The 27,856-nt window shown below is 42.2% G+C and overlaps 1 protein-coding gene across 3 annotated transcripts in view; it reads left to right on the top strand.

Moving 5' to 3' along the window:
• Window positions 1-26,770, top strand: part of STXBP6 (syntaxin binding protein 6) — a 243,683-nt gene extending 216,913 nt beyond the window's left edge. For all 3 annotated transcript variants that reach the window (XM_036029635.1, XM_028507537.2, XM_036029642.1), the window contains exons 5-6: window positions 17,057-17,214; window positions 23,717-26,770. In XM_036029635.1, coding sequence (XP_035885528.1) covers window positions 17,057-17,214; window positions 23,717-23,740 — 182 coding nt within the window. In that variant the 3' untranslated portion in view covers window positions 23,741-26,770. The remainder of the gene's footprint in view (window positions 1-17,056; window positions 17,215-23,716) is intronic.
• The last annotated feature ends 1,086 nt before the right edge of the window (window positions 26,771-27,856 follow it).

Raw genomic sequence — 27,856 nt, forward strand, 5'->3', positions numbered from 1 at the left:
GAAGTAAAATCTGTTTGGGTTTCACTCACTTTGTGTGTTATTTTTTTTCCTATCAGAACCATAACAACAATTTTGGAAATACTGCTGTTTCTATTCAAAGTAACTTTTTCCATATTAATCAAATACCCTGAATTTGTAAAATGTACAGGATTATATATCCGATAGAATATAAAATCTGCAACAATTTAGAAAAATGCTGTGTAACTGGAAGTTTGTTTCAGTATGTCCAGAAGTTGATCCTTTCAGTATGCCAATTAGAATAACAATGCAAGATGAATGCCAGTGAAAATAAGGATTTAGGCGCACATGGCAATCTCATCACATCGTTATAAAACCAAAACGTCTTTCATTCTTTATCAATTCACTATTCCGTTGGCAAGCATTGCTGAGCAGCTACTAAATGATAAACGTCATGCCTGGATGAGCTGAGAAGTAAAAGGGCTGCCCCTGTGGTCCAGAGCTCCCAGGGTAATGAGGTGTGCGTATAAGCAAACTAACAGTTAGGGTGCACTGTAGTAAAGGCTTCATCAGAGCAATGCGAAGCGTGCTGTGAGAAGCAGAAACGGAATCTCTCATGCAGCCTCAGGAGTCAAAGCTGGATCCCTGGAGGGGGATGTGGCTTGGTAACCAAGCTGTTGGAAAGGGGAGGAGACACCAGGTAGAGCAAAGCAGCATGTGAATGCTTTTCTCACATCCCAGGCATAAGTTAACATCATGAGGATGGAACAAATAAATCTACTCCTGGTACTTTAAAATTTCACCTCTCAAGGGTTACCCTTAAACTTTAGAAACTCTCATGATACAAACAAGACTGGAATTCAAATCAAGATCCTATCACTGACTAGGTGATAATATTAGGTGAGTTTCTGAGTTTCATCCGTTTTAAGAGGGACATAATAGTATGTCTTAAAGGGTAGCCATTAAGGTTTATAGAATAATTGCCATAAAGTACTCAGCACAGTTGCTGGCACATAGCAGGCACTTGACAAATCATAGTCCCTAATAATAGTAGTACAAAAGGAAATGGGTTTGCATTTGTAACTTTGATAATATAGATCTTCAGTTGATTGACCAGTCTTTCTTCAGTTTGAATTGAAAGTGTTTCTGTTTAAAATGATGCAGTGTGGATGAATTCCTCTGTGTAATTGATAGTAATTTTATCTGATTGATAATAATTGTAGTGGATTTTAATGACCAATTGGCAGGAGTTTACAGAACATCCTTCTAAGGAAATAAAGTATACAACAGGAATTTATTAGTAACCAGACAAAATACATTCAGACCACAGAATGACTGATGAATAGTAATGAAATCCATTGGAATCTCATGTCAATTTCAAAATTGTTAAGTGTCATATCAGAGAGAAGTAAAAAAATCATCACTATATTTATCACCATATTTTTAATCGATGAGATAAAGAGACTCGGTTTTGCATTTGCCACATTAAACCAACAAATTCAATGACTCTTGGGTGCCAGCACTGGACAGAGTCAGAAAAGAAGCTGAGGTTGTCACGACTGTGCCCTGAATTCTGTTACCCTTCATGACAGTGTCAGAAGCATAGTTGACCCAGACTTTGACATTTCCAGATGCCAATATCATCAAAGGAACTAGGTCAAGGCTGCAGACTGACTTAATTCTCTTTATTATCTCCTAAATAATAGGATTTAACTACAAAAGTAATGACCTACTCCAATAGCAAAATGACCTTGGTGACTATAATAGAAAGTTTTTGTTATACTCAGCATATCTCACCTTCAGTGTAGCAAATGATCTTTGTGGAAGCTCATCATTCTCAGTTCTCCTGCTCAAGATAAGAGGTTTTCTGTGCATGCTTTGATTACCATTATAGGGACTGGACTGTCAGACAGAAAAGCATTGAGTAATTGCAAGTGTTTTTCACTAGGGCTCCCTTTTCTCCACATCCTCTCCAACACTTGTTTGTTGATTTGTTTATGATGTCCATTCTGACCGTTGTGAGGTGGTATTTCATTGTGGTTTTAATTTGAAACCACTTTCTGACGGCTAGTGATACTGAGCATCTTTCCATGTCTCTGGGCCCTCTGTATGTCCTCCTTGGAGAAGTATCTGTTCAAGTCATTTGTTCACCTTTAACTGGAACATAATCAACAAAAGAAAAAAACAAACAAAATATAACCAGAGACATTGAAATTAAGAACAATCTAACAATAGCCAGAGGGGAGGGGGAAGGGGACAGTGGGGAGAAGGGTTTTCAGGAACTACTATAAAGGACACATGGACAAAACTAAGAGGGAGGGTGGAAGCAAGGGAAGGAGGTGGGTTTGGCTGGGGTTGGGGGAGGGGTGGGGAGAAAATGCAGACAACTGTAATTGAACAACAATAAAGTAAATTTAAAAAAAGAAAAGAAAGTGTTCTTCACAATTCTACAGTGCCTTGGACGTGTAAGCTGACCATGTGAGATACCCCTGGTGGTGTGTATACATTTCTCTTTGAAGTGTGTGACTTTTCCCTTGGATTTTAAGGTTATGGTATCATAGTCATACTGGTGTATGTGCACATGCTCTCTGGGGGAAGTTCTCCGAAAAGTAAGGGTAACACTTTCCAAAGGATCACAAGCATGAATTGTTTTAAGGAACTCTATTGCCAGATTCTCAGCTTCCCTGCTCAGCTGTCGTGTGTGTCTTTCTTAAATCTGGAAGATGGTGGATGAGTAGACAGCCTCATTGAGCTCCCGGACAGGAAACGCGGCTCCTGCGTCCAGCTCTGCTATTACCTGGGATGTGACCTTGCGGAAATCCTTCCCTTACTGCACTGACCACTTCTCTCTTCTGGGACCTAGATGATCCCTAAGGCATTTTCCAGTGTAAAGCAACAGCATGTTTTACAGGAGGAAGTCATGCTAAAATCCCCAAGAGCCTAATTACTTAATACCTTTGAAGCACAACTTAAATTAGTTTGAAGTAAAACATCTCTAAGAACCAGTTGGGGCTGGACACACACTAAGTGGGGCATACATATTTTCTCAAGTCAAAGAGCAAGTAAGTTTATTTTTGTTTATGGTAAAGGATATTTAATCTCACACCTTGTTCTTGATTCATAGAACCTCAAACCACATAACCTCTTATTGTACTGAGCTTTGTTCTTGATGACCTTTCTCTGTATTTTCTGCCCTTTATATTCTTATTTCCTATTTGTGTCTAAGATTGTGTTTATTTTCATGCAGTAGTGCCAGCCTCGTGGTGCAGGGGAGGTATGGATCTGAGGCTGTTAGGCATCAAGTACGCCAATGGAGAGGAGACAGTTAAGGAAATTTAAGAAATTCACACTCTGATTGGCTAAAAAAAAATACTTAGACAATAATTGTGATGTGTTAAATATAGTAACAGAGGTGTGAATGAAGTGCCTAAGGAAGCGTGCAGGAGGGAGCACAGCCTTCTTTTTAACCCTGCCGAGCTCCAAGTTACCCTCTTTTCCTTTTGTTGCTCATGTTTTCAGCGTCTGTAAGAAGCCACTACCTCATCTAAGGTCATGAAGATCTATTCCCATGTCTTCTCCAGGAGTTTTACATTTTAGCTCTCGTGTTTAGTCTTTGATCCACTTTGAGTTAAACTGTATATGGTGTGAGATAGGATCCAACCTCATTCTTTTGCGTGGAATCTCCGGTTGCCCCCACACCATTTGTTGGAAAGACTGTTTGGAATGTCTTAGCACTCCTGTGGCCACCTTTTCGTTAGGCGGTCCTGCCTTCCACCATGCCAGATTCATCTCGGTTTTTCTCCTGCCTCTCAGGCTGTTTACTCTTAACATTCTTGCAGGTGCTTTTACCTTAACCATCCTCTAAATCAGGGGCGTCAAACTCATCTTCACCAGGGGCCCCATCAGCCTCGAGGTTTTCTTCAAAGGGCCAGATGTAATTTTAGGACTCTGTAGAGGTAACTACTCCTTAACTAGGAGCAAGGAGCTTGGCGCTGCTGCAGGATAAAACAAGGTAGAAGGCCGGATTCAGCCCACAGGCCTTGTGTTTGCCACCTGTGCTCTCAGTGCTACAATTCTTTTTTTTTATTTTTAATTATTTTATTATTGCTAAAGTACAGTTGCCTGCCTTTATCCCCCACCACTCCCCCCACCCCAGCCATCCCCACCTCCATCCCCTACCTTCGCCCCCCTTGGTTTTGTCCATGTGTCCTTTACAGTTGTTTCTGAAAACCCTTCCCCACTTGCCCCCCATTATCCCCTCCCACCTCCCCTCTGGTTTCTGTCAGATTGTCCTTAATTTCAATGTCTCTGGTTATATTTTGCCTGCTTGTTTGTTTTGTTGATTAGCCATCCGCTTCGCTAGCCATCAGAGAGATACAAATTCAATGTTAAAATTCTTAAAGGAAGGGTTTGCTAACCCCCTCCCTTCTCACTTTAGTATTGCTCACTAGGTGAGCTTATCTGTTCCCATACAATTTTTACTCCATCCCAGACTTCTCTGCAGAGCTTCATGCAGGAATAGCTGTATTTGCCTTATTGACTTCATGTGGATGTCTCACAGGCAACCTAAGCATAACATTACCCAAAATGAAATACTTGATACTCATACCTGCTCACCCTTCAAGGCAATTTGTTTTCCTTACAGCCATTTCTCTCTTGTAAATCGCACGGCTCTAAACTCCCTTGCTAGATCAGAAAGTTGGGATTCACTTGCTATTCTTGCAATGCTACCCATCACTTCTTTTTCCCTCATCTCCCATATTCAGCCCATCATTATGTATCTTAAATATTGCTGCTTCTGTCATCCACACTGACATCATTCTAGTGCCATTAGCTCTTACTTGAACTATTGTAATAGCTTTTTAACTGTTTGTTCTGGTTTCTTCTCCCAGAGTGATTCAAACCTGGATATTTCACTGGGTGCATTTTCGTAATTGAACTTTATGCTTCACATCAGTAACACTGTTTACTCCCATGGTTTTTACATAAGTCCAGTGTTCTCAACGTCATGGGTTTTCTCCCAGGACAGCGTATCATTTGCTCTGCTTGGCCAGCATTACATCATCCTCCACCATGTTGTTATTATACAGTGATCTGCTATGTTAGCACTGTTGGAAAAATACAGGTCCCTTATTAATATTGTAATTTGTTAAGTTATCTAGAAGTTTCTTCCCTAGCAGATGTGATCTAGTCTGAACAGATAGCCAATTTCTAAAGAAGAGAAAGCACTTCTCCCTTGGGAGTGCATCACTGCCACTCTTTCTACTCACTCCTTTCTGGAATGATTGTTGTACCCATCGCTTCTCACACAATATAAACTGGTCACACTTTTAAATATAGGTAAATACTTAGAAGAAAGAAATGCTTAAATATTTTAATACTCTTTCTTAAAATCAATAAAACATTCTTTACTTTTTTAAAATCAATATAATAAACCAGTAAAACAAAATAAAACAATTATCCATTTTGTTTTGTATTTCAAGTTCATTTTTGTACTCAGTATTTTATATTAAGTCATCATTAATAGACATCTTGGTTCCACAAAGTTATATAAAATTATTATAATTGCATAATTATATATCATGCATTATATTATAATGTATTATTATATAATTATATATTATAATAGTTATAATACTCATCATTGTTATAATCATTTTTTTACTCTTGATGTTCTAAATGTCACAACTTACCCAGTAGGACCTGCTTTAAGCTGGCTTCTTTTGCTTTTGGCACTATCCCAACCATCTTTAAAAGTGTCTTTATTATTGTCTGGCAATAACAAGGTGTTCCAGGCCTATCTGAGTCTTTCTTTCCTCAAGACATACAAGCCACTACTCCCTAAAGAACTTTGCTTTCTCTAGCAGACAACAGTGTTAGGCACCACATCCTAAGTGCCAGGTTTGCATTTGAGTGCTAACATTGCAAAAAAGAAATTAAGCGACATCGCTAATGTCTGGACACCCTTAGGGACAGAGCTGGACATAGCGTTCCTTGTCAAGCTTTTTATTTACATTGAATTTATTTATTATATGTTATTCTCTACCTAGAGTAAGAAATTGATAAAACTTGAACAATTTTCTAAAATTTGTCAAGAAACAATGAGGCAGGAATTAGAGACTGGAGCCCGTAAAGGGTGGCAGGTCAGTAGCTTGGCAAGAATGACCTCCCTTAACTGGTTTTGCTGTACAGTGGGTGAGCCAACAAGGGGTTTAGACCAGGAAGGGGCAGGAACAAGTCAGTAGCAGAGAAAGAAGATGGTGTATTAGAGAACTGAGACCAGAGCAGGAAAACCACCAGGCTGCAGTGGTGGTCCAGTAAGACCTGGCAGGGACTAGAAATAGAGTTGGAGGCTGATGGATGAGCCCTCACTGAGGTAAACGCCCTAGGCTACTCGAACCCCTGGCTGTGGAGTATGGCAGAGAGGTTACAGTTAAAGGTGAATTGAGCATAGAACACTGGGTGGACAGAGGGCCATTAACACGGAATTCAGGAGGAGGAGGTTGGATGGAGGGTGGGAGGGAAACAATTAGTTGGTATTAAGGTAAAATTTGAGAAGCAGGCAAGTATGGACAGTGTCTGGCCCATGTTTATTCTGCAATAAACAGATAGCCCTGGCAATAACAAGGTATTTCAGGCCTAAATAATGAATCAGATAGTACTAAAAATACAGCATGTGCTGAGCTCAAACTGTATCACTAACCCTATGCTAAGTATGCATTTTATTCAATTCTTACCATAAAGTTTTTGAAAAATAGGTGCTGTTGCTATCCCCGTTGTGCCCATGAGAAAACAAAGGCTCGCAGAAAGTAATTTGCCCGCAGCCACAGCTAGTATTTGGCAGAGACAGACCCAAATCGAGACCTTTCTGATCTCATAGCCCTAACCAAGAAAAGAATGAAACTGATCAGGAGTATCAAAGTGATGGTAGGAATCAAGAAATAGTGTTAGAAGCCCAGAGAAAGAGCAATTTTTAGAAGGAGTGGTCAGTCCATGGGTGGTCCGGTGGCTGAAACTTGAAGTAGGCAATGCACTCAAGAGGTCATTGGTGAGGCTGAGAGGCAGCGTTAGTAGGGTGGTGTGGGAGCCGCTTCGCCGAAAGGTCAAAGTGGCTGGGAAGTACAAGAGGTCTCAGTGAAAGCAAGCTCTTCCTTCAACAATGTCGTAATGAATGAAAGTAGGGAAAGAAAAATGAGCTAAAATGGACAGCTTAACAGAAAGACTCTTCAGTGCCAGGAAACTAAGCCCATCTCTTTAGTACTGGCTAAAGCTGAGTGACTCCTGTGTGTCAGACACTGTTCTATGGACCCACTTACACATGCGCTCACTTACTCCTCACAACAACCTTCTGAGGTAGGTACTACACCACCCCCCATCTTGTGTGAGGGCCAGGGAGGCAGGTGAGGAAACAGACTGAAGCACAGAGAGGTGGGAGGTAAGTCATTGGTTCAAGGTCACTTGGCTAGGAAGCAGCAGGCTCCACATCTTGAAGAGAATTAGTTTTGCCCAGTAGCATTGCGGAGGGTTTTCAAATTGTATATATCAGGACTTGAAAGCATAGTTATTAAAGCAGAAGTCACTAGTTTCCAACCTTAATGAAAGCAGAGAGCCGGAGATCAGAGGCAATTTGTGGCCGTACATCCAAAGACAGGGAACAAAATCCATTTTACCAAATTTAGAGGCACTCGAGGTTTTTAACCTCAGAACAACGGTTCACTCTTTCAAGTTGCATTTTAACTACCCTCCTGAGAGCCTGTATTCTCTGAACAAAACAGAACAAAAAGAACTTTCCTTGAATTCATTCTGCTGATGCTTGAAAACTCTTACAAGAACATGTTCATAGGACCAAGTTTAAGTGAATATTAAAGGGCTGCAGAATTTCTCCACATGTCCTGAGTTCAAGTTTTTCAAGGACATGAATACAATCCTAAATGTTTGACCCTTGCCACTGGGAATATCGGGACTGTGAATTTGAGAGGAGTATGGAACTCACAGTCTTCCATAGCACAGGAAGGGAGCATCGGGCCTTCTCCTGTGTCTCTAGCTATGGGGTATGCCTGTGACTTGAAAACAGGCTCAATTACCTTAACATCGCCACTGGAATGTAGGATGGTCCATTCTTCTTCCTTTGGTAATGCCAGCCATAGGTAACTCCAAGGTCTCTTTCAAACAGGCTTTTGAGTTTGTGGGTTTACAAAGTACTCCTGAGCTCTGAGTCCATTTTCCTTTGCCATCCAGCTGCAGGCAACAAACAAGCTTCATGGTCCCTGAAATTAGCCACCAACTTGAGACAAAAGATAATTCTGGGACTGCCATTCAACATGCTATATCTGTTCTGCTGCTTCTATAAAGCAAGCCTCTTTAATGTAATTACATGACTTGTCCATCTATTACTAAATTGATGAGGACAGGCTGGATTTATTTATTTTTCTTCCTTTAACTTAGAAGTCAGTATTGCTTATTGTAGCATTTCCCGAAGTAGATTCTGTGCACAAGGACCTTGTAAATAAATATGTTTGGGAAAGTCTGCGAACAGATCTCTTCTGCTTCTACCCCTACTTCATTTTGATTGACAATTTGCATTAGCATACATTCCAAAGTTCTGCAATAAAGGAGCCAGGTAAATTGGTATTTCACAAAGTCATTTTACGATAGAATTGTGTTTTTTTATGTAGGTCTTTTTAAAGCCACACAACCACTTTGGGAAATGCTGATATAGTCGTTAAGAGCTTTGGGGTCAACTCTGAACTTCTGTGTATTTGACTTTTTTACACTCCACATATAAGTGAGATCATGTAGTATTTCCTTTGTGTGTGTGGCTCCCATGGGCAGGGATGTGGGGAAATAGATGCTGGCCCAAGGGTATGCAGCTGAAGTACATAGGATGAACAAGTCTAGACATCTAGTGCACAGCATGAAGACTATAGTTAATGATATTGTATTGAACACTGGAAATTTGCTAAAAGAGTAGATTTCAGGATATGTTAATTAGTCTGAGTGTAGTAATCGTTTTACTAGGTAGTATATGTACATCAAATCATCACATAGTAAGCCTTAAATATGTACAACTTATTTTTAAAATAATAAAAAGTGCTTTAGGGTCAAGATCTGGGTGACCTTGGATAAGCTACTTCAGCTCCCTGGGTAAGAATATATTCCTTTGAGGAATCTGACAATTTACCATAGCACCTGCAGTCAGTGAATGGTAGCTGCTTCTATGAGTGACAGGCTGATATTCACGCTGCATCTGTGCCCACCATGGGGTAACAATTAACCCTTCCTTCTAGAAAGGCTTACTGTAACATAACCTGGATGTGTATCAGAGTCTACTGATTAGTCAGCACCACAAAAGCACAAATGAAATTTTACCTTTTGAAAGAATCTCTGTCTTACAAGGGGATCCTAGAGGTTGTCCAACATGGAAGTGCAGCAGTGTGGTCAGCATTAGTCAGTGTAATGTTGAAAGAACTTGGACATTTACCCTCGCTCACAGACAATTAATGGAGTGCGAGCTAAGAGCCAGTGTGTTTCACTGGATAGGCCTTTGCATTTAATCACTCTGTTTATAGAAGTGAAAGTTAATATCATCATTATTATTTAAGTTACTATTCATTTGTAAAATGTTTGGTGCAAGCCACAGTACCAAGCAGAAACTCCTTGGAAGCATCGATTCCCATGCACCTGAATCACCACCACCAGGGGTGGAGTGGGAGCTCACCTCATGAGCCAACTAGTGTGCAAGTGGTTCCGAGTGACTCTAGAAGTAAGAAGGGATCCTGTGGTCAGGGGTCAAGTTACCATTGGACTTTCCTTTTGCGCACTTGTCCTCTAGTGGTAGAGACACTGAGCAAGATGGAGATTGGAAGTGGAAAATGTTGGTCGGACCCCATAGATTTGCATCCAGTAAAATTAATTAAAATATTACTAACACTGGCCCAGACTTAAGTGTACCTTATGTCTAACCACAAAATGGTTTTGTTAAGAAAATTAATACATAGATGAAAATAGAATAGGACTATTTAACCTACTCAAAAGTAGATTATCATCCAATGCTTTGGATGTATGATATGAGAGTTACTAATGTTTCTGACCTATTAACAGATTTAATATGGTAGATCTCCCTGCCAGTTTTTGAGAGTTTATTGTATTAGAACCCAAATCTACTTTATATATGTACTTTTTTTACATAATTTGTTTTCCTGTTAAGTTAGTTTGGGTAATTGGGACTTATTAAACAGGTACTCCTAAGAGGTTAATTGATTATGAAATAGAAGCAGTCCAAGCAAAACTATTCACAGATTTCACTTTAACAGAGTGCTCTGAGGGTGCATGCCTACTCAGCACTGAGTATAGATCATTTATTTTTATATGATTTTCCCACTGTCTTTTCTCAAACAGGATGAGTATTTTACATTTCAAATATCTATGCATATGTATTCGATACAGAAAGTAGCTGCTGTAATTCTACTTAAATTTCCTCTTTACTAGCTATAGAATTAGTAGTTTTGATTATCAACACACAACCTGAAGTCTAGGACAATAAGAAGAAATTATGTTGATATTTGAGCTATTGGAGTATTTTGTGTACTTTTTAAAATCTGTCCCCCTCTTTTCTTCTATTCTGTTGTTACCTGTCAATGTATTCTACATTTTTTCACTCATCTTTGTATACCCTTAATTTTTTAATTGTGATTTTAGACAATGATACAGTGTTAAAAGCTTTATCTCAAGTTGCTCTCTCAGTCTTCTAAATCATATCACAGAAAAGATGTCAGCATATGTACCTTTAAAAGCACATATTGAGTGGAACTAATGTGAATGCAGCATCAGTGAAGTAAGAGTGGTCTCTCCTGTGCTCTCCAGATACTGTAATTCCAAAGGTAGGTGACTTTGTTTGTTGGGGTTGACAGCCACTTTTCAGACTGCATGAATAAATTTGGGTATTAATATGCTTCTGTCTATTTAGAGGTACTTACCATTCTATCTGCTATTCTATTCTGTTCTATCTGGGAGACTGTTTTATTTCCAGATTTAACTCAACACATTATGGTAGGCCCCAACTTTTGAGTCAGGCATCCTCTGTACAAGTCATACTCACTGATTTAATGAGTAGGTCTTCAGCTCCCTGTCTGAGCAACACTCTGAGCTGCACACAGCAGGTGTAAAAGACATCTTAGAAATGTCTCCTGTGAGCCTCATGACATTTAGCCCTGAGACGGGGGGAAGAAAGGGAGACACTCCATGGAATTAGGTGGTATTCTACCATTTTTCTATAGTTTTTAGAGAGCAGATGTGGTCTTAGGGAGGCGGGGGGACAGGTGTCCATTGAACACTGCAGGCACTTCGTGTGCATCCTCGTCTTAAAATCCACAATAGCCACATGAGGTAGATGGCATGATGCTCATTTTACAGATGAGGTCATTAAAGGTCCGAGAAGGTAAATCACTCCCTCAAAGTCATTCTGTCAGTTGTGTAAACATAACAGTGCCTGGCACATCATATGCCCGCAAATGAATAGTCCCGAATATTGAACAACACTTTCAAGGCAGCCATTTTCAGCATCCATGAGGACACTCAAAAGTGTGTATGTCCTTTGAACCAGCAGTTTTATTTTTAGGAATTAGCAGAGATGTGGGCAAAGATTGTGTGTGTGTGTGTTTATAAGTGCAAGAAGATAACTGCAGCCTCATTGTAAAAAGGAAAGCTTTTGGAAACACACCAAATGTCTAAAGGGGTAATAGTTTCAGATAAATTGCAGTAATTTAATGCAACCATTATAAACAGCATTTTCAAACAATTTTTCATGACATGGGAAAGTACCCACAGTAGGATATATAACTAAATATATAAGGGGGGACCCAAAAAAGTAGAATTTATTTTTAAAAATATCTATTCCTACATGTTTAAACTTCAGTCACCTTCAAAGTACTCTCCATTTGCTGTAATACACCTATCGAGATGTTTTTTGCACTGCTCAAAAGAATTTCTGAGCTCATCGATTTTGATGCCTTTTAGTGCTTTGGCCATTTTTTGCTTAACTCCTTCCACAATGGCAAAACATTGCCCTTTGAGGACTTTTTTCATCCAGGACAAAACAAAAAGAAAAAATGCCACTCGGGGCAAGATCAGATGAATAGGGATGGCAGGGCACAGGGGTCATGCCGTTTTTGGTTTGCACTTGTAAATCACCTATCATGAAACGGGCAAACATGTTGGAAAACTCTTTAAAAAATTCACTGAAGCCAAACACAGCTGGTACACTGATACAGAAGGGTTCCTAGAACACTCCCCTATTGGGGGTTGCCTATAGTACAAGGAGCCCGCCCTACAGAAGACAATTCTGGTTTTCAGGGTGTCCCTCCCCACATGCAGTATGGTTTCAACCATGTTTCAGAAAAGCATAAACAGAAAAATTACTACAATAAAATATACCGCAAATACAAATTATGGTTATCTCTAAGTAATTAAATATTACATGAGTTTATTGCCTTTTTATAATGTGCATTCTAAACTTTCTACAGTAAGTTTTTTTAACTTATAATAAGGACAGGATGATTTCTTTTATATTGTGATTTTAAGAAATGCATTAAGAACTACTACACTAAAGTCTTACTGCATACAGTTAATGCAGACTATGCCATTAATCTCAGTACAAGAAAATACCCATGGAGAGCCAGTTAACACAATGAGTGAGAGAACTGACTCTGGAGCTGGGCTTCCTGGGTTCAAAATCTAACTCTGCCATTCACTTACTGTGCAATTCCTGGCACGTTGTTAAACCTCTCTCTTTACATTGCTGCTCCCATCTGTAAAAATGGGATTTTAAAAATAATGATATGCCCATCACATAACATTGTCACGAAGAGCAGATTTTATTAAATGCCTAGAAATGTAAGTGTTGAGGCAGCTGTCACTTTTTTCATTGGTTTATTAAGCTATTTAACATCTGTTACTTTTATACTTTACAGTTGTTTATTTTCAGGCTAGTAACAACAAAATTTTTATAAACTTCATCTTGACTTTTGCTATAGTGAATACATTTCCTTTTTTGCATTTTGTTGTTTACTTAATTCATTAAATTCCTGGCACAGTCTCTAAAGGAGATAGTTAACTTCCCCAGACAGATGAAACCCTTAGTCATTTGGCAAATTTAGAATTTCAGGACCTAGTGAGGTCCTGTGACAGCATCAGTTATGCTGTCTGCTCTGTGCTAGACACAAAGAAATCATAGGAGGGATGATATATACTTGCTGCCTCTCAGTCAGCCAATGTTTATTAAGTGTCTACTGTATGCCATGGATTGGGAATCAGAAGTGAGAAAGACACAGTCTCTGCCCTCAAGGAGCTCACACTAGATATCTAATGCTTATATGCAGGAAAATAAATACACCATTTGAAATAGACACAGATAATGTGTGTGTTGGGGGCAGCAGGGGGTAGGATGGGCTAGGCATGGCAAGATTTTCTAGGAAAGACGTCTGAAGTACATTGAAGCATTGAGGAGTAAGTGGGAGGGCCAAGATAAGCAGCAGAGTTGCAGACAGAAGTAGCAGTAACTACAAAGGCATACAGTAGAAGAAATATGACACATTTGTGAAAGTTTTGGCAAGATATAGAATTAGAAAATACTAGGTAGGAAGGAAAATGGATGGGGTTCCATGAGATGAGCCGGGAGAAAGAAACAGAGCGCAGTCTCAGTTTTATCTTGAAGTAGTGGGGAGGTGGTAACAGATTTGCCCTTTAAAACCTTACTGTAGAGGGAAGTGGGGAGGGGTGAGAGGGGGGCTGGATTGGGAGTAAAAAGGAGAAAACTGTATTTGAACAATGATTAAAATAAAATTTAAAAAAAAAAAACCTTACTGTAAAAGTGTGGAAGATGGACCAGGAAGGGTGTGTGAACAGTAAGACAGAAGGCTGTCACTGTAACTCTACAAGCAAGAGGACCTGGGTCAATACCAAGATAATGAGAATGGTAGAGAGCAGCGGGCTGTGTAGGAGGCGACCTTTAGCGGTCTGGGGTAAAAATGAGGGAGGAATCTAGACTGGACTCTGGACTTCTGCATTGAAGACCTGAACAGATAGTGGGATTAGTCCCTGAGCAAAAGGTCCCAAAGAAAAAGCAGGTGTGAAGGGAAAGGCCATAGGGTCAGGTTTAGACATACTGATTTCAAGATGACTTTGGGCCATTCACCTGGAGTTGGTAGTAAGAAAACACAAGGATCTGGAGCTCAGTAGCACAATCTAGCTAAAGAGATAAATGTGGCCATTGAAGCCATGAGCTGAGTAACACTGTCCCAGGGTGAGCCTGTAGAGTGCATCAGACCAGATGGCCAAGGACAGAACCCTGGAATTACAGCATCAGCAAGAGGATCCCAGAGAGAGAAGAAAGCAAGCAAGCAGGAGACCCAAGTCAAGGGGAGAAAATTCAAGATTTAGGGAATGGTCAGTAGAGTTCAATGGTGTCCTTGGGGAATTTATAATTCAGCTGGGAAGTCACTGCACCTACAGGTGAAGAAACGAGGTGGAAGAGTTGCTCATGACTTCCCTTGATTAAGCACGCACGATGGTTATAGACAGTTCCCCAGAGCTTAGGGTAAGAATAGAATTGTCCTTATGCTTGATAAAGGTGATAGGACTTCACTGGGCCTGAAAAATGGATAGAATTGAAACCAGGAGATGTCATTTCAACTGAGGCAACCAGATTTGTTCAAATCCATCCTCATGCCTGAAAATAACTAAAGGTGGACTTTTATTGGTAGTGGTCAGCAGTGTCATCTTTGAACAGTGAAGACAGCATTGGCTCCCTCTTTTAGTTATAATATTTGGTTCTTTTTTAGTTATAATGACTATTGGTTAAATCGTATCCTATAAACCAGGGTGCAGTGTTACCTGACATCATGTACAGAATTAACTTTATGGGAGCCATGACAAGAAAGCTGTATGGCTTATGCATAGCAGGATCACTTCAGAAACACAGGTATTTCTGAACTTTGAAAATATCATGAGACTCAATTCCAATGGGAAAAGACAAGACCTGGTTATATCCCCTCTTAATGTTATGAAAGTTGATTCTAAAATCCCTTTGCTTTAATGCAGCTGTTTCTAGCTATGCAGATTCTTGACCCCATGTTTCCCCTGGCCTCTGGTAGCTAAGCTGTGGGTATGTGGAAGGAAGCAGGAATGGGAGGAGGTTTTCTTGTATGCTCCTCCACTCCTCTTCACCTTCCAGTCCCTTCTCCATCTTCCCATTCCACCCCATTGCCCTCTTCCTTCTTGGGAACTTGACTTGCAATGCATCATGGACCATAACTCTTCATTTACTAAGAGGCATGCCTTAAGGGCAGAAACATTGCCTTGGGAAACAACCTGTCAAAGCCCATCTCTGCTTGTCTGTTCATAGTTCTGGCATTGTGATTGCTCCCCAGGACTAACACCATATTCTTCACCAAAGAGAAAGATGAAGAATAAGGAAAAGTTTTGGAAACCCAGGTTCCAGTGCTAGCCATGTCCCATCCCTGGGGACATGATCTTGTGAAAGCCACTTAACCTCAACTAGTCTCAGCCTTCTCAGTAGAATCTTTGTGACAGTCAACTGAGATAATGTTTGTGAAGGAGATTTATGATCATAAAATGCTATTGAAATGTTAGGCAGTAATGACAGCATCACAGTATGAGTATGATGTAAATGTAGAAGGGGACCAAGATTTCTCCTCCTAAATCTGTTCTGAAAACCTAGACCTTCCATCCCAGCTCTTGCATTCAGCCAAGTCTCTCCAGAGCCTCATCTCATCTCATCCCTGTTAATCTGGGCCAATTTATCTTGGTTCATTGTAGTGCTTGATGCAGCTGAGTAATACTAAGTTAACCCCATTCTCCTTCCTTTAGCATGTAGTGGAAGCCCTTGAAACCCACCCCAAAAGAAGAAAAATGGTAAACAATTTATGAAGTGCTTCCTCTGGGCCAGGCACTTCCTTTGTCTGAGATCCTTTTCCGCAAACCGCAGACTGTTCCCACAGAGGAGAAGTTAGTAAGCCTTTGCAGATGAGACCAGAGGAAATTACATTTCTATTAAAAGCTGTCTGTGGCTGGATGTATCCATCCCAGGTACAAAGTTAAATGATGTAATAAACTTACTCAAAGACATAAAGCTATTACATTAAATGCCATTAAATATCTTCCACTCGGTGTTAACATAATACAGCTGTAAATTTCCTTAGGTTGTCATTTTGCAAGATGCTTGTTCTCAGTGGGTCATGCCTCTGCTGGCTTTCACTGTTGAATTCTGTCTCCCACTCCTGGAGAGTGGGATGTCAGGGATGCCTGATCCTTTGAAAAATGATGGCTTCCAGCTTCCTTGTTGTCATCACTCATGAGTCTGGGAATGCTAAGTTTCTTCTCAGGCTGGTTCACTGTCTTCCATTGGCTAAGTGTGGCACTGAGACTCCATATTTCAAATACTGAAGATTAGAGGCAAGGAGACCCAACCAACAAAGACACAGCTCAGAATTCAAGGTTGGGCGGTACACATCTACTCCGGACTTTGAGATTGATTCAGAGCTTCTTACATGGAGTCATACATCTAGGGATGAAGGGGTAAATGGAAGAGAAGAGCTGTGCAGAGTATAGAGCATGATATCTAGAAAAGTTGTGTGCCCCCCGTTTCCTGAGGTTGTTCACTTAAACCTCAGGAAAACGGGCACAGAGGCAAAGCACATAAGATCCACGTATGTCTCGTTAAACTCGCCTAGTTCTCTGAACTTGTCAGGATTTCTATTTGCAAGCCAAGTCCTACATCCAGGTGGACCCTGTCCTTTGAGCTTCCCCAAACAGAATGGCAGCAGAGTGGAAATGAGTGGTCTGTTGATGATGGGGATGTGAGAGAAGCTTTCAGCTTTTGCCCAGGTCCTGCAGTCAACAGGCATTTTTCCTGCAAGTGAGTTGGTCAACACGTCAGAAGAAGTGTTGACTTGTTTCCTAGACCCGGAGGCCTTTCTATAGTGTGATCCACCTTGCTCTCACAAGATGCTCACCCCTGGCAGGGGTCTGTCACTGTAGGGCATCCGAGCCAGCTTCTGATGCTCTTGCTGTCTTTCTTCAGGAAACAGCATCCTCCATTCAGCAGCTGACAGCGTGACCAGTGCTGTACAGAAAGCAAGCCAGGCCTTGAATGAGCGCGGGGAGCGGTTAGGCCGAGCAGAGGAGAAGACGGAGGACATGAAGAACAGCGCCCAGCAGTTTGCAGAGACTGCACACAAGGTGGGTCCTGCAGACGGCGGGGGGGCTTCAGTGCCCAGAAACTATTTCAGTGGGTCTCCCCTGACAGCAGATCCAGAGGCAGGCCTTCCTCCCTATGCATGTTGCACCTGCTATGTATTAAGTACCCAAATCTTGAAGGATTCTTTCCCGTCCCTACTTCCTTGGATATCTCCCTTCCAACATCTTCATTCCTATGTCTGACCTTGGGCCTTTGAAAAATGTGGACCACCTTTCATTCCTGCCCAGAAGTTGAGGGCTCAAGTGTCAGGGAACAGTGTCAGAGAGGGGGGAAGAGGTCAGAATATCCCTCTTCCCTTGGCCAGTACTTAAAAGAGGCCTTTGGGCTGCTTGTGCTTACTTTTCCTTGCTGTCTCTTTCCGGTCATGCGCATCCTGTGTTCTTATCTTTTTATCGTATGAAAATCGAGCTCCTGTCCCAGGGCACGGTGCCTCTCAGGGCTGGTCTCCCTCTGCCAGGGGTGTGGACCTCTCAGGCTGACCCGACTCGTGCAGAGCTGACCCCAAAGTTCCCTCCTGCCTCTGGGTCCAGAAAAAAAGCATTTCCCATGTGACGGGGATGGTGGGTACACACACCCACATCCACACACTCACTCAGAGTGTACCTTTTAGAGGGGGCTGGGGGAGTTTTTATTGGCAGCCAGTTATCTAAGGCAGTCACAAACCAAAGGACAGAGAGTCCCTGTTGGTCAGGTGATAAAGAGGATTTACTGCTGTTCCTGTGCTTTAGATCAAAGGGCACTTCTTCTCTGGCTACTGATTCGAATTTAGGTTTCCAGAAACAGCTTCCTGATAACTGCTGGCATCTCATACTCATGATCTGGCCCTACAGATACGCCTTTCAGGTGACCTTTGGGGGGAAAATTTTGCTTCAACAGAAAACCCCACTTTTGCTGAGGAAACAAGATTGGACAACCTGGAAAATAACAAGAAAAATCTCCTCAGCTGAGCTCAGGCTTGGGGCTCAGGCTTTGGCCAGACTGCCGATCGATTCCAAGGGGATGCTTCCTGCCTTCCCTTCCTGTGTGCCCTTCACACAGATTCTGTTGTTGTGTTGTCAGTTCTCTGTCGTGACAGGGTCTTACTGCACTGCTGCCTTGGGAGCCCCTTTGGTGTTCCCTGGAGAAGAGTTGGCTGGATCTGTTTGAAAAGGCAGGCCATCCTGCTGGAGGCCGGAGCCTTGGCTTACTGTAACTGTCACAGAGGGAACAAGCTCAGATTTATGGTTATCTTGTCCCTGGTCCCTTCTCCAGCCTTCATACTACAGAAATAATGATGAGATGGACATGCTAGGATCCTAGCACCCGTTTCATTTACAACAATGGCAACTTTAGTCATTTAAATGGGGAGTGGACAGAGGAAGTCTGGGGAAGCATTTAAAATGTTGATTTGGGGAAGAGAAGGCTAAAGGGAATAACTGGTGATTGTCTTCAAGTCTGGGAAGGGTGATGATACAGCTAGCTCTGTTTTAGACCTGACCACACAAAACAGAGCAATCAGTAGTGCGCAGATAAAATTCTGCTAAAAAGCAAAACCTTCAGTTGATGATTAAACCATGAACCAGGTTACCAAGGATGTCTGTAAAATCGCTCTTTGTAAGGTGGAGTAGATAATACCTGGAGGTCATCCATGTGGGCGTCCCCCTTAGGGGAACTTACACAAACACTGGACTGGACAGCCTAACCAGATGGCCAGAATTCTTGGCCCTGGCCACCCTGTTTCCCTGATACTGTGGCCAAGTTTGCTAAGCAGTTGGGAAGGCAGCATCCTACAGTAGTTATGGGCACTTGTGTTTGATTTACCATCTCAGTGATTTACTCATCAGTGACCTTGGGCAAGTGCTTAATTTCTCTAAACTCCAGTTTCCTCATTGGTAAAATATGGTTAATTGATACTAGTAGCTATCTTCCGGGGTATTGAGAGAATTGAATGAATTCAAACCTATAAATCTATTAGCACAATACCTGGCACATGTAAATTTAAACTTATGTGGGTTATAGTTATATCCATAAGAATTGTTTCTGCTGAGCCTACCCTATTTGGTCACATAATGAGCACAGTGCGGGGATTGGGGGCGGGGGGCATGGAGGGAGAGGATGAGTTAGAAATGGGCTTGAGGATTCTAACACAGGGATGGGAGGGCTGGAGGGGAAGGTGTTGTGCCCTCCAAAGGCGAGGGGAAGAGCCCCAGGCAAATGCTGATGCTTTCTAAACACGGAGCAGCCCTTGAAACAGGATTCATCAGAACAAAAACAGATTAGCCCACCAAAGGCCAAAGGGCTTCAGATTTGACCACTAGGAAGATGTTGGAGCCAGTGACCTCCCCTCTTGTGGATGTCCTGAGGAGGAGGGGAGGGGCTGCTAGTGTCTGTTGAAGGAGTGTGAGGGAGACACTGTCAGAGCCAGACTTGCTGTTTTTAGAGTGGAATGTGTACATGGGAATCACCAGCATTAGCAGTATTCCTAATGGGGAGATTGATCTCTTTAGATAAGTGCAGCTATTTTCTCAGAGACTAGGACTTCCTGATTTGAACCCACCGGTGCAGGCTGGCCATGAAGATGTCATTTCACAGGCTGCTGGTAAGAGAGAGTTCATAGATGGAGGCCAGACTCTCCAACCCCTCAGACAAAGGTGGCTGTGTTGACTCAGTGGATTGCACTTACAAGTAGAGACTCAGTGCACATATGACAGCCCTGAGCAGAGAATGGCAGTTCCAGGTGACAGCTCTTTGTGTTTCCTGGTTGAACAAAGGCATGCAAGTCTAGCAGAAGCGTATGACCCACCTTTCTAGATTGCAGTGGAAAAGGATCTCACACTTTCCAGTTTTCCCCAGTTCTCCTGCAATGACTCACGTGTGTCAGAGAGTAGATTTACACAACCCTGCCATCAAGATATGTGTGTGCTTGTCTTCTGTAGAGCTTGTCTCCTGCAGCCCCTCTCCCCAGCTTGGTTCAGCCTGGCTTGAGGAAGCGTGGTTCCTTCCTGAGCTGTGGGTTTGGCACAGTCTCAGCCCTTAGGAAAGTGTGCTCAGCCACAGAGCAGCCCTGCTCACTTTCCCCTGTCCCCAAAGGCACAGCGTAGCGGTGTGGGCAGCACTCTGAGGCCTGCCACGGGCAGTGAGTCAGCAGGTGAGAGAGAGTAGGACCCACACCTAGGCATCCTCAGATGACATTTCTCGACAACAGGAATAGTGATCTGCCCTGTTTCGCATAAGCCCACGTTTGTGGGGGAGAGAGTGGTAAGTGGCATCTCACTGGCAGGGACCGGCCGCCTCTCTCCTTACTCTGTGTGTTTCCTTTGGGTCTCTGAGCCAGAAGGTACCTCAGAGGTCCAGGCTTCTTAAAGAGTATCCCAGTATGGGCCCTGGCTGGCGTAGCTCAGTGGATTGAGCACAGGCTGCGAACCAAAGTGTTGCAGGTTCAATTCCCAGTCAGGGTACATGCCTGGGTTGCAGGCCATGACCCCCAGCAACCACACATTGATGTTTCTCTCTCTCTCTCTCTCTCTTTCACCCTCCCTTCCCTCTCTAAAAATAAATTTAAAAAATAAAATATTAAAAAAAGAGTATCCCAGTATGAGTAATAATAACTATTATTATTATTGTTAGAAAGCTTTCTATGACATATTAATAAAACAAAATATGTCAAAAGGAAATTTTAAACTCCTCCTTAATAGGAACTCTGATTTCTAAATGGATCCATAGCATTTGAGTTGGAGATGATATTTATAGACATGAGGAACAGAGTAGTTGTGACTTTAGAGCTCAAGGTCATATAACAGACTTGTAGCAGGGAAGTGACTGTACCCTGCCTTTCATATTCTGAGCTCCTAGCTCCTAGGGAATTAAAATCCTAGGTAGCATGGAAATGATGCTGCTTTCTGACTTTCTACAAAAAAAATACCTCAAATAGCAGAAAGCCCAGTCCAGTTGTACTTCTGCAGAGCTGGGCTGGGCACACCAGACTCAGCCTGGTCCAGACTCACCAGGGTGGTACCCAGGGCCTGGTGTGCACAGCAGCACCATCGCTGCTGAAGATTAACGGCTAGGTGAACTGGCACAAGCCTACTAGTGGAAGGTTAACAGCTGAGTGAGTAAGAGGACAGCAGCACTGATCAAATATTTATGAGTGTTACTCATTATGCACAACACTTAACAGCTCTGTGTTGATTTGAATATTCCACGTTGCTAAATATTGTATAAAAAAACTAGAAGACAGAGCAAGAAGTGGGACCATTCAGTAGAGGGGCTCACAGTGTGGCCGGGGACTGGGATAGATCTGAGGAAGAGCCCTGTCTCTGCCATTCCCATCCACCTTGTTTCCCATAAACTCTTGAGGTCAGGAGTTATCAGCCACCCCCAAGCTTTGTGGCAAAAACCCACAGCACTGAGTGCACAGCCTGAGCACGCTCAGGACTTCACAAACACTGTCTAACTGGCGGTTGACTGGCTCTAGGGGTCAGCACTGCAGAAGGCTTGTGGAGGTCTTTGTTTAGACCGTCCTCACCAGACAGAGGCCCTGGAGCTCTTTCAGCTGAGGTTTCCTGAGCAGAGATTAGTGGAGCAACAGAAGGGCTCGGTTCCCAGTCCCCTCTCCTTCCCATGCTGACTTGGCCTGGATGCACCGGCTGCAAGAAAAATGTTGGTGCTGCTCTTGCAGGTGACCTAGCTGAGGTGGTAGCCCCAGGTTATAACTTCCTTGTCGGAGACAGCAAGAAGGGGAAGGGAGCCTAGAGTGGCCCTGGGTTACACGGGGGAAATGAATCTTCGATGGTGTCTTCGGTGTGATGCAGAGCACCTCCCAGTGGAAGCAGGGGGATTCCTCTTGCTATTTCTTCAAGGGCCGAGAACCTGGCCATGGCGCAGCTGACAGGTTCTACAAAGCTATTGCCTACAAGGGATCTCCTGCCCTTTGCTCAAAAACATTCTCAATTCTAGAACCCTGCCACCTATCTATGTCACTCTGGCCCCAGACTCAGGGATTAACCCCTAAGGTCAGACTCTAGACACATGAAAAATTACCATTCAACCTCAACTCTGCCTTCTGGGCTCCTTGGAAAGAATCTGGCTAAGGAAAGCAATGTCAGATTTAATTTTATGTTCTGTACCTGCATTCATTTCCTTAAATATATCATTAAGGGCTCCAGGTGGGCCAGGGAAGATATTGAATGATACAGTGGTACTTGGTGTTCCCATTTATAAAGACCTAATACCGCAATAAACTGCATTTCTCAAATACCAGTGGGATTGTTTCAGATTGGGGAGAGAGAGAGAGATCCGAGTCAGGCAGCCTTTCTCCTCAACCCTGGTTCTTGTCTCGCTGCAAGAGATGAATTCAGGTGAGAGACCAACACGTATAGTGGAAATGAGATAATTTATTTATGCACTTGAGCAAGAGTTAAAAGTGGGCACTAGGATTACCGAGTGCCCCGACTATTGGGGTTTGGGGTTTATAGCTGGCTTCTAGAGGTACCCCAGATGTACACACAGCTACAGAGGCTTTCATTCTCAGTTAGTAAAAGCTCTTTGTCTTAGTGACATTGTTACAGGGGTCCCCTTTCCCAGTACAGAATCTCAAGGATGAGCCCCCCTCCCATCCCCGCCCCGGCTTCTTCCTGCTTGTGATGTTAGAACACCTGACAATCTTAGTGAGGTTGTTACAGAAGCCTCCCTTCTTAGTACAAGTCTCAAGGATGCCCCTTCCTTCTGCGCTATTGTGCTTTCAATGCTCGGGACATCTGGCAATCTTATCAAGCTGAGCTCGGGACTGCCAAGTTAATTGGTGAGACATGTCTTCCTTTTCTTCCAGCCTCCTTTCTTTGTTATGCTGTAATGGCGAGGGCCTTGCCTTTATTTCCCCCCTGGCCCCTCCTTCCTAGCTGCTACCTAACAGGATGAGTAGTAAATCAAGGTCTTGATCTACAATAGATCAAGGACTTGATCTATTGTTCAGCCCTAACATGGTTTAATCCAGTGCTTTGGACTTGATTGACTGTCCAGATTGGATATTGAATGGATCATTGAAAATTGTTTCCCTACCATTGTTGATTTTTCATACTGTAGGAGATGCCAGTAAATGCTTACACTTGAAGACCAGTGGGTTTCTGGACACCTAGTAAGCCGGGAGCCCAGAGGTCTTCATTCTCCTATCCCCCACCTGTTCCACAGGCAGGTCCCTCATTCTGCCTGTGCACTGGCTTTTCCACTTGCTTCTCCGGTGGAATGAGGGAGCTCCACATAGCACTCTCCCCGACCTGGACACGCACATTAACAAAATCACTGAGGAGGAGTAGCAAATGCAGGGCTCCATGGATGATTTGGGGAAATGTTGCACATTTACTGGATGCCACTGTGCATAGTAATGGTGACTGCCCCAGGAAGCAGAACCTCAGTGCTGCTTCTCATTGAGGGCACAGGACGGAGCACACCTCGAATTCTCCCGCCGCCTAGTAACACGCTCCTTTTCTCCTGCCTCTCTCTCCTTAGCTTGCCATGAAGCACAAATGTTGAGAAACTGCCTCTCCTGGTGACCCTCTTAAGGAAATGGAAGAGTCTGTTCAGCAGTTTTTACAAGAATTCTGGACCTCCACTTGCTTCTTTTTCCCAATGATATATGGACATTTAAGGGTTTTGTTTTCTTTTGATACATTACTCTGTTTTTCTGTTAATATGACAAAGGTGTGGTGTTTATACATTGTGCTAAGAATGCTGCAGTAGCAACAGCTTCAGTTTGTTTGTGGGGGTTTTTTCCACTGTGTGTACGTGTGTGTATGTTTTCCCTGTTTTTGCAGGGGGAGGTCGGGTTTGTGATGGTTTGAATATGAAATTTGGACCAAATGATGTACTGAGTTGGGCCTGAACTGACATCATGTATTTTTTTCTGACATGAAGCAGGAAGACATTTTAATATGGTGACATCAGATGTTATTTTTCCTGGTTGGAAATAAAAGGCGCAAGCAGTGATTGGTTTCACTCAGTATCCAAGCTACTCTTAATTTGAAGGTTAAGATTCTGTATCCTGAGAAATAAATCTGTATTATGGAAAACAATTGGGTTTCTCAGGGGAAAGACCAGTCTCAGATTTCGAGTTTTATGTGATAATCTTTGGCACGAGCCATCACTAGCATTCAGAACAACAAATCATAATCACAGATAGAAATCTCCTGTTTGAGCTGTAGTCTGAATACTTATTTTCTAGGCTGATTATTTGAAATTATCATAGAAAGGATAAAAATTTGAGATTAAAGACCTAAGAAAAAGCCCATTTAAAAACCTTTGTGCACTTATGGCTGCTTCTTCCGTCATTGTCCCAAATTCCAGTAGCTGGTATTGAAAAGAACTTGGATTTTTATCAAGAATTAAATAAAGGTCTGTGTAACTGATAATGTGAAAACATACTACATATAAAATCTTTTTTCTTTTCATTTTACAAAGTCATGCCTATTTTAGAAACACCCTGACAATGTTCTTGGGAAATGGCTTTCAGTTTCCTGGTATCTGATTTTTGGAAGTTTTGGTGTTGTTATTGCCGCCTGTTTATCTAATGTGATTTCAAGTGTGGGCTTCTTGACCAATCGCATTTCTCCACAACTGCAGCTTGCCCAGTCTGACAGAAAACTGCAGTCGTGAAGCCTTTCTGTTGCAGTCAGACTGAAAAAAGTTGGTTCACACGTGTGATGTTGTATTACTCGAGATAGTACTGGGTTTCGAGTCTGGGAGTTAGCTTCTTAGAGGGATAAAGCGCTAAACATAAAAGCCACGCTTTGTCGTCTTGAACACGAGGCAAGCTGTACATTCAGACACCTTGCCAGCCTCCCGCTGCAGCACATCGATTCTTAAGCTGCCTGAATCTCCAGGGCCCTTTGGGCTCTTCCTGTCCCTGCAGCCAGTTGAGTCCATGTGTATGGTAGCCCTTTACTAGCAGTGTAATATGAATTTTGGATTATTTATGCTGATTTAAATACCTTGCACTCTCCTGATAGAGCATTCCTGGGGAGGATGCAAGTTGGGCAGGTGGGGGGAAATGGTCTGAGCAGTACCTATCCGAAGGGAGAGGGGATTTCCCAGAGACAAATGTCTGAATCCTCTTCGGGAGATGATCCAGTTCTAGAAAACTCTGTAAAATGTGTAGGGTAAACTCTGTAAGTTGACTGTAATATTTTGTGCTTTTCTTTGGGTGTCTAAAAAATTTAAAGAAACAAGAAACTTTCTATCTGATGAGCACCATTAGAAGCATTTACAGTTCCTAAGGCAAGCCCAAAACATCACTCCAAAGAGGTGTTGTTTGCAGATCTCCTTTCATGATGCGCGCACACACACACACACACACACACACACCAATCCTCCCAAACTGAATTCTAGCTTCAGAGGTAGATAGTTGAAATAAATAATTGAAAGGGTGACTCTAAAAACACTGACAATAGGCCAAACTCAAAGTGCAATTTCTTGCCAACTACCTAACAACAGCTTTGCAGAGCTGCTTCTAAAGTAGCAGAGGATGAGGTCATAAGCATACTGTGAAATTTGAGATTCTTCCTCCCTGGTTGAATTGTGATAGTTACTCTTCATAAATATAAGTATCCCACATCTTTCCCCACTCTCTGTTTATCCTTTTAGACATAAGTCTTATTGGATATAGCCTGGATTAGATGAAGACCTATCTGAATTAGCTTCTTGTATTGATTCCCTTCCAGGCCGTGGTCATACCTTGACCTCCTAGGGTCAAAGTCAGGCATAGGGCTCCACCCCACAGAGAGGCCAGAGCAGCAACCCTGGTCCCTCCTCAGCCTTCTGGACTGCTGCACAGGAGCCCTGTGATGGCACACGTGAAGTTCTGTGCCATCCTTTTGTAGAAGGTGCTGCAATACAAAATATTAATAAAATCTGACCTAGAGGAAATTGCTGAAATGACTCACATTATTTGGGACCAATTCATTTGGTTGAGCTTGTGAGAAGACATTTAATTTCTGTTCGTTTCATTTCTGCACTTCACCCTGAGTTTTCGGGATACTGTGTTTTTGTGAAGGACTTCTTAAATTGTATTGACAATGCATAAAGAAAAGAAATTTCCCAGTGTTATTACTTCCTGGAATGTAGCTGTAGTCTTCTTCACTAGTATTATTAGATATCTGTGTACAGGAAGTATGCAGTTATTCAGGTTAATGTTTCATATTAAAGAATGTATTTGTAAAATGTAACAGGATCAGTAGTTAACATTTTTTAAGCTCTGAAAAAATAATGATTACGTGTTAGACTTCAAATTACAGTGAAATCTGTCTTGATACTAACTTTTGTGGCTAGCAAAGGTTGTGCATTTATGTAAAAAATATTTACAGAATGCCCTTACTGAGATATTAAAGATAGATTTCTCTCTTAATTTTTAGAATTGTGACACCGCTGATATCTGTTGTACAGTTAATTCTGCAGAAATTCTCTAAGATGTCATATAATTTTTGTTTTTTTCAGAGACAAGTAACACCTGCTCATGATTCACTATTACAACAAACTCTAATTTGGTCATTAAATATTTTAACTCTGTGATGAAAGTTTGTTTCTCTCAGTTATTTGTAATACCTATGAAAACACTACCAGGTAGGTGGGCATCGTTGCACTTTGGATGCTAATGGGCAGATCTCCTGTGCCTGCAGGAGACCAAGGAACTAGGATTACTGTTATGATAAGGTTGCATACATTATGATAATGAGATTCTATCCAATAAGAAGTGTTTTTTTATTCTCCTGAGCCAAGCAATTAAGCCAATTAGTAGTTACCTCTGTGCTGATGATGGTAGTGGTGTGCTCAACTTAAGTACTTATAGCATCCACCCTTATTCAGCAGACTGGTTTCATGCCCTGTTAAATTGGAAAGAAGATTTGATCAAATTACATCAATTTGTTTTTACGGAAAAGTAAATGCAGCTTGTTGCATCACCCCATTTGCTTAGGTGGTTACTGTAGCACAATAGCCATCTCTGGGTGGTCATGGCCACTCCGTAACACAGTCAGGACTCAAAATATTTCCTGGGAGGACTGCAAGTGGAAGAGAAAACTGCAGTCTCCACTTTTCAGAGAAAAAAAATAGATGGATGGTTGATCTAGATGAGGACCCAGGCTTAAGTTAATTATGTATTTAAGGGCAGCAGTTCTTGTGAACTAATTATAAACCAAATGCCTTGCAAAGGTGATCTTTTTTCTTAATATAATTTTTATTTGTTAGTAATTACAGCACAACCAAATCTCAAATTTTATGGGAGGATTACTGTGATTAGTGTTTTTAGAAAAACCAGTGGTGACTTTTCCCTTTGCTGTCAAGGAGAAAACTGTTGACATCATAATCATCCTCTGCCTAAACAAGCAGATTAGGGGTTAGGGTGGGATAAAAAGAAAAGTAGGAAGAAAAATACCAGAAATACATTTCAAACAGAAATGGAAATGTTTGAGTTTTATTATTGGCAAACCCCAATATTGGAGCCTGTCCACCTGCACGCACCATCGGAAGGAAATACACAAGCAGGTGTCTGCAATGAAGGAAGGAAGTGGTTTATGGTAGAAGTGGCCAACCCAGAGTATGGGCAAACTCCTGCACTGAAAGACTGGGCTCTCTGATGCTGTGTAGCTCTCAGAGTGC

Source organism: Phyllostomus discolor, chromosome 1 (assembly GCF_004126475.2).
Source record: "Phyllostomus discolor isolate MPI-MPIP mPhyDis1 chromosome 1, mPhyDis1.pri.v3, whole genome shotgun sequence".
NCBI classification, from domain to species: Eukaryota; Metazoa; Chordata; class Mammalia; order Chiroptera; family Phyllostomidae; genus Phyllostomus; species Phyllostomus discolor.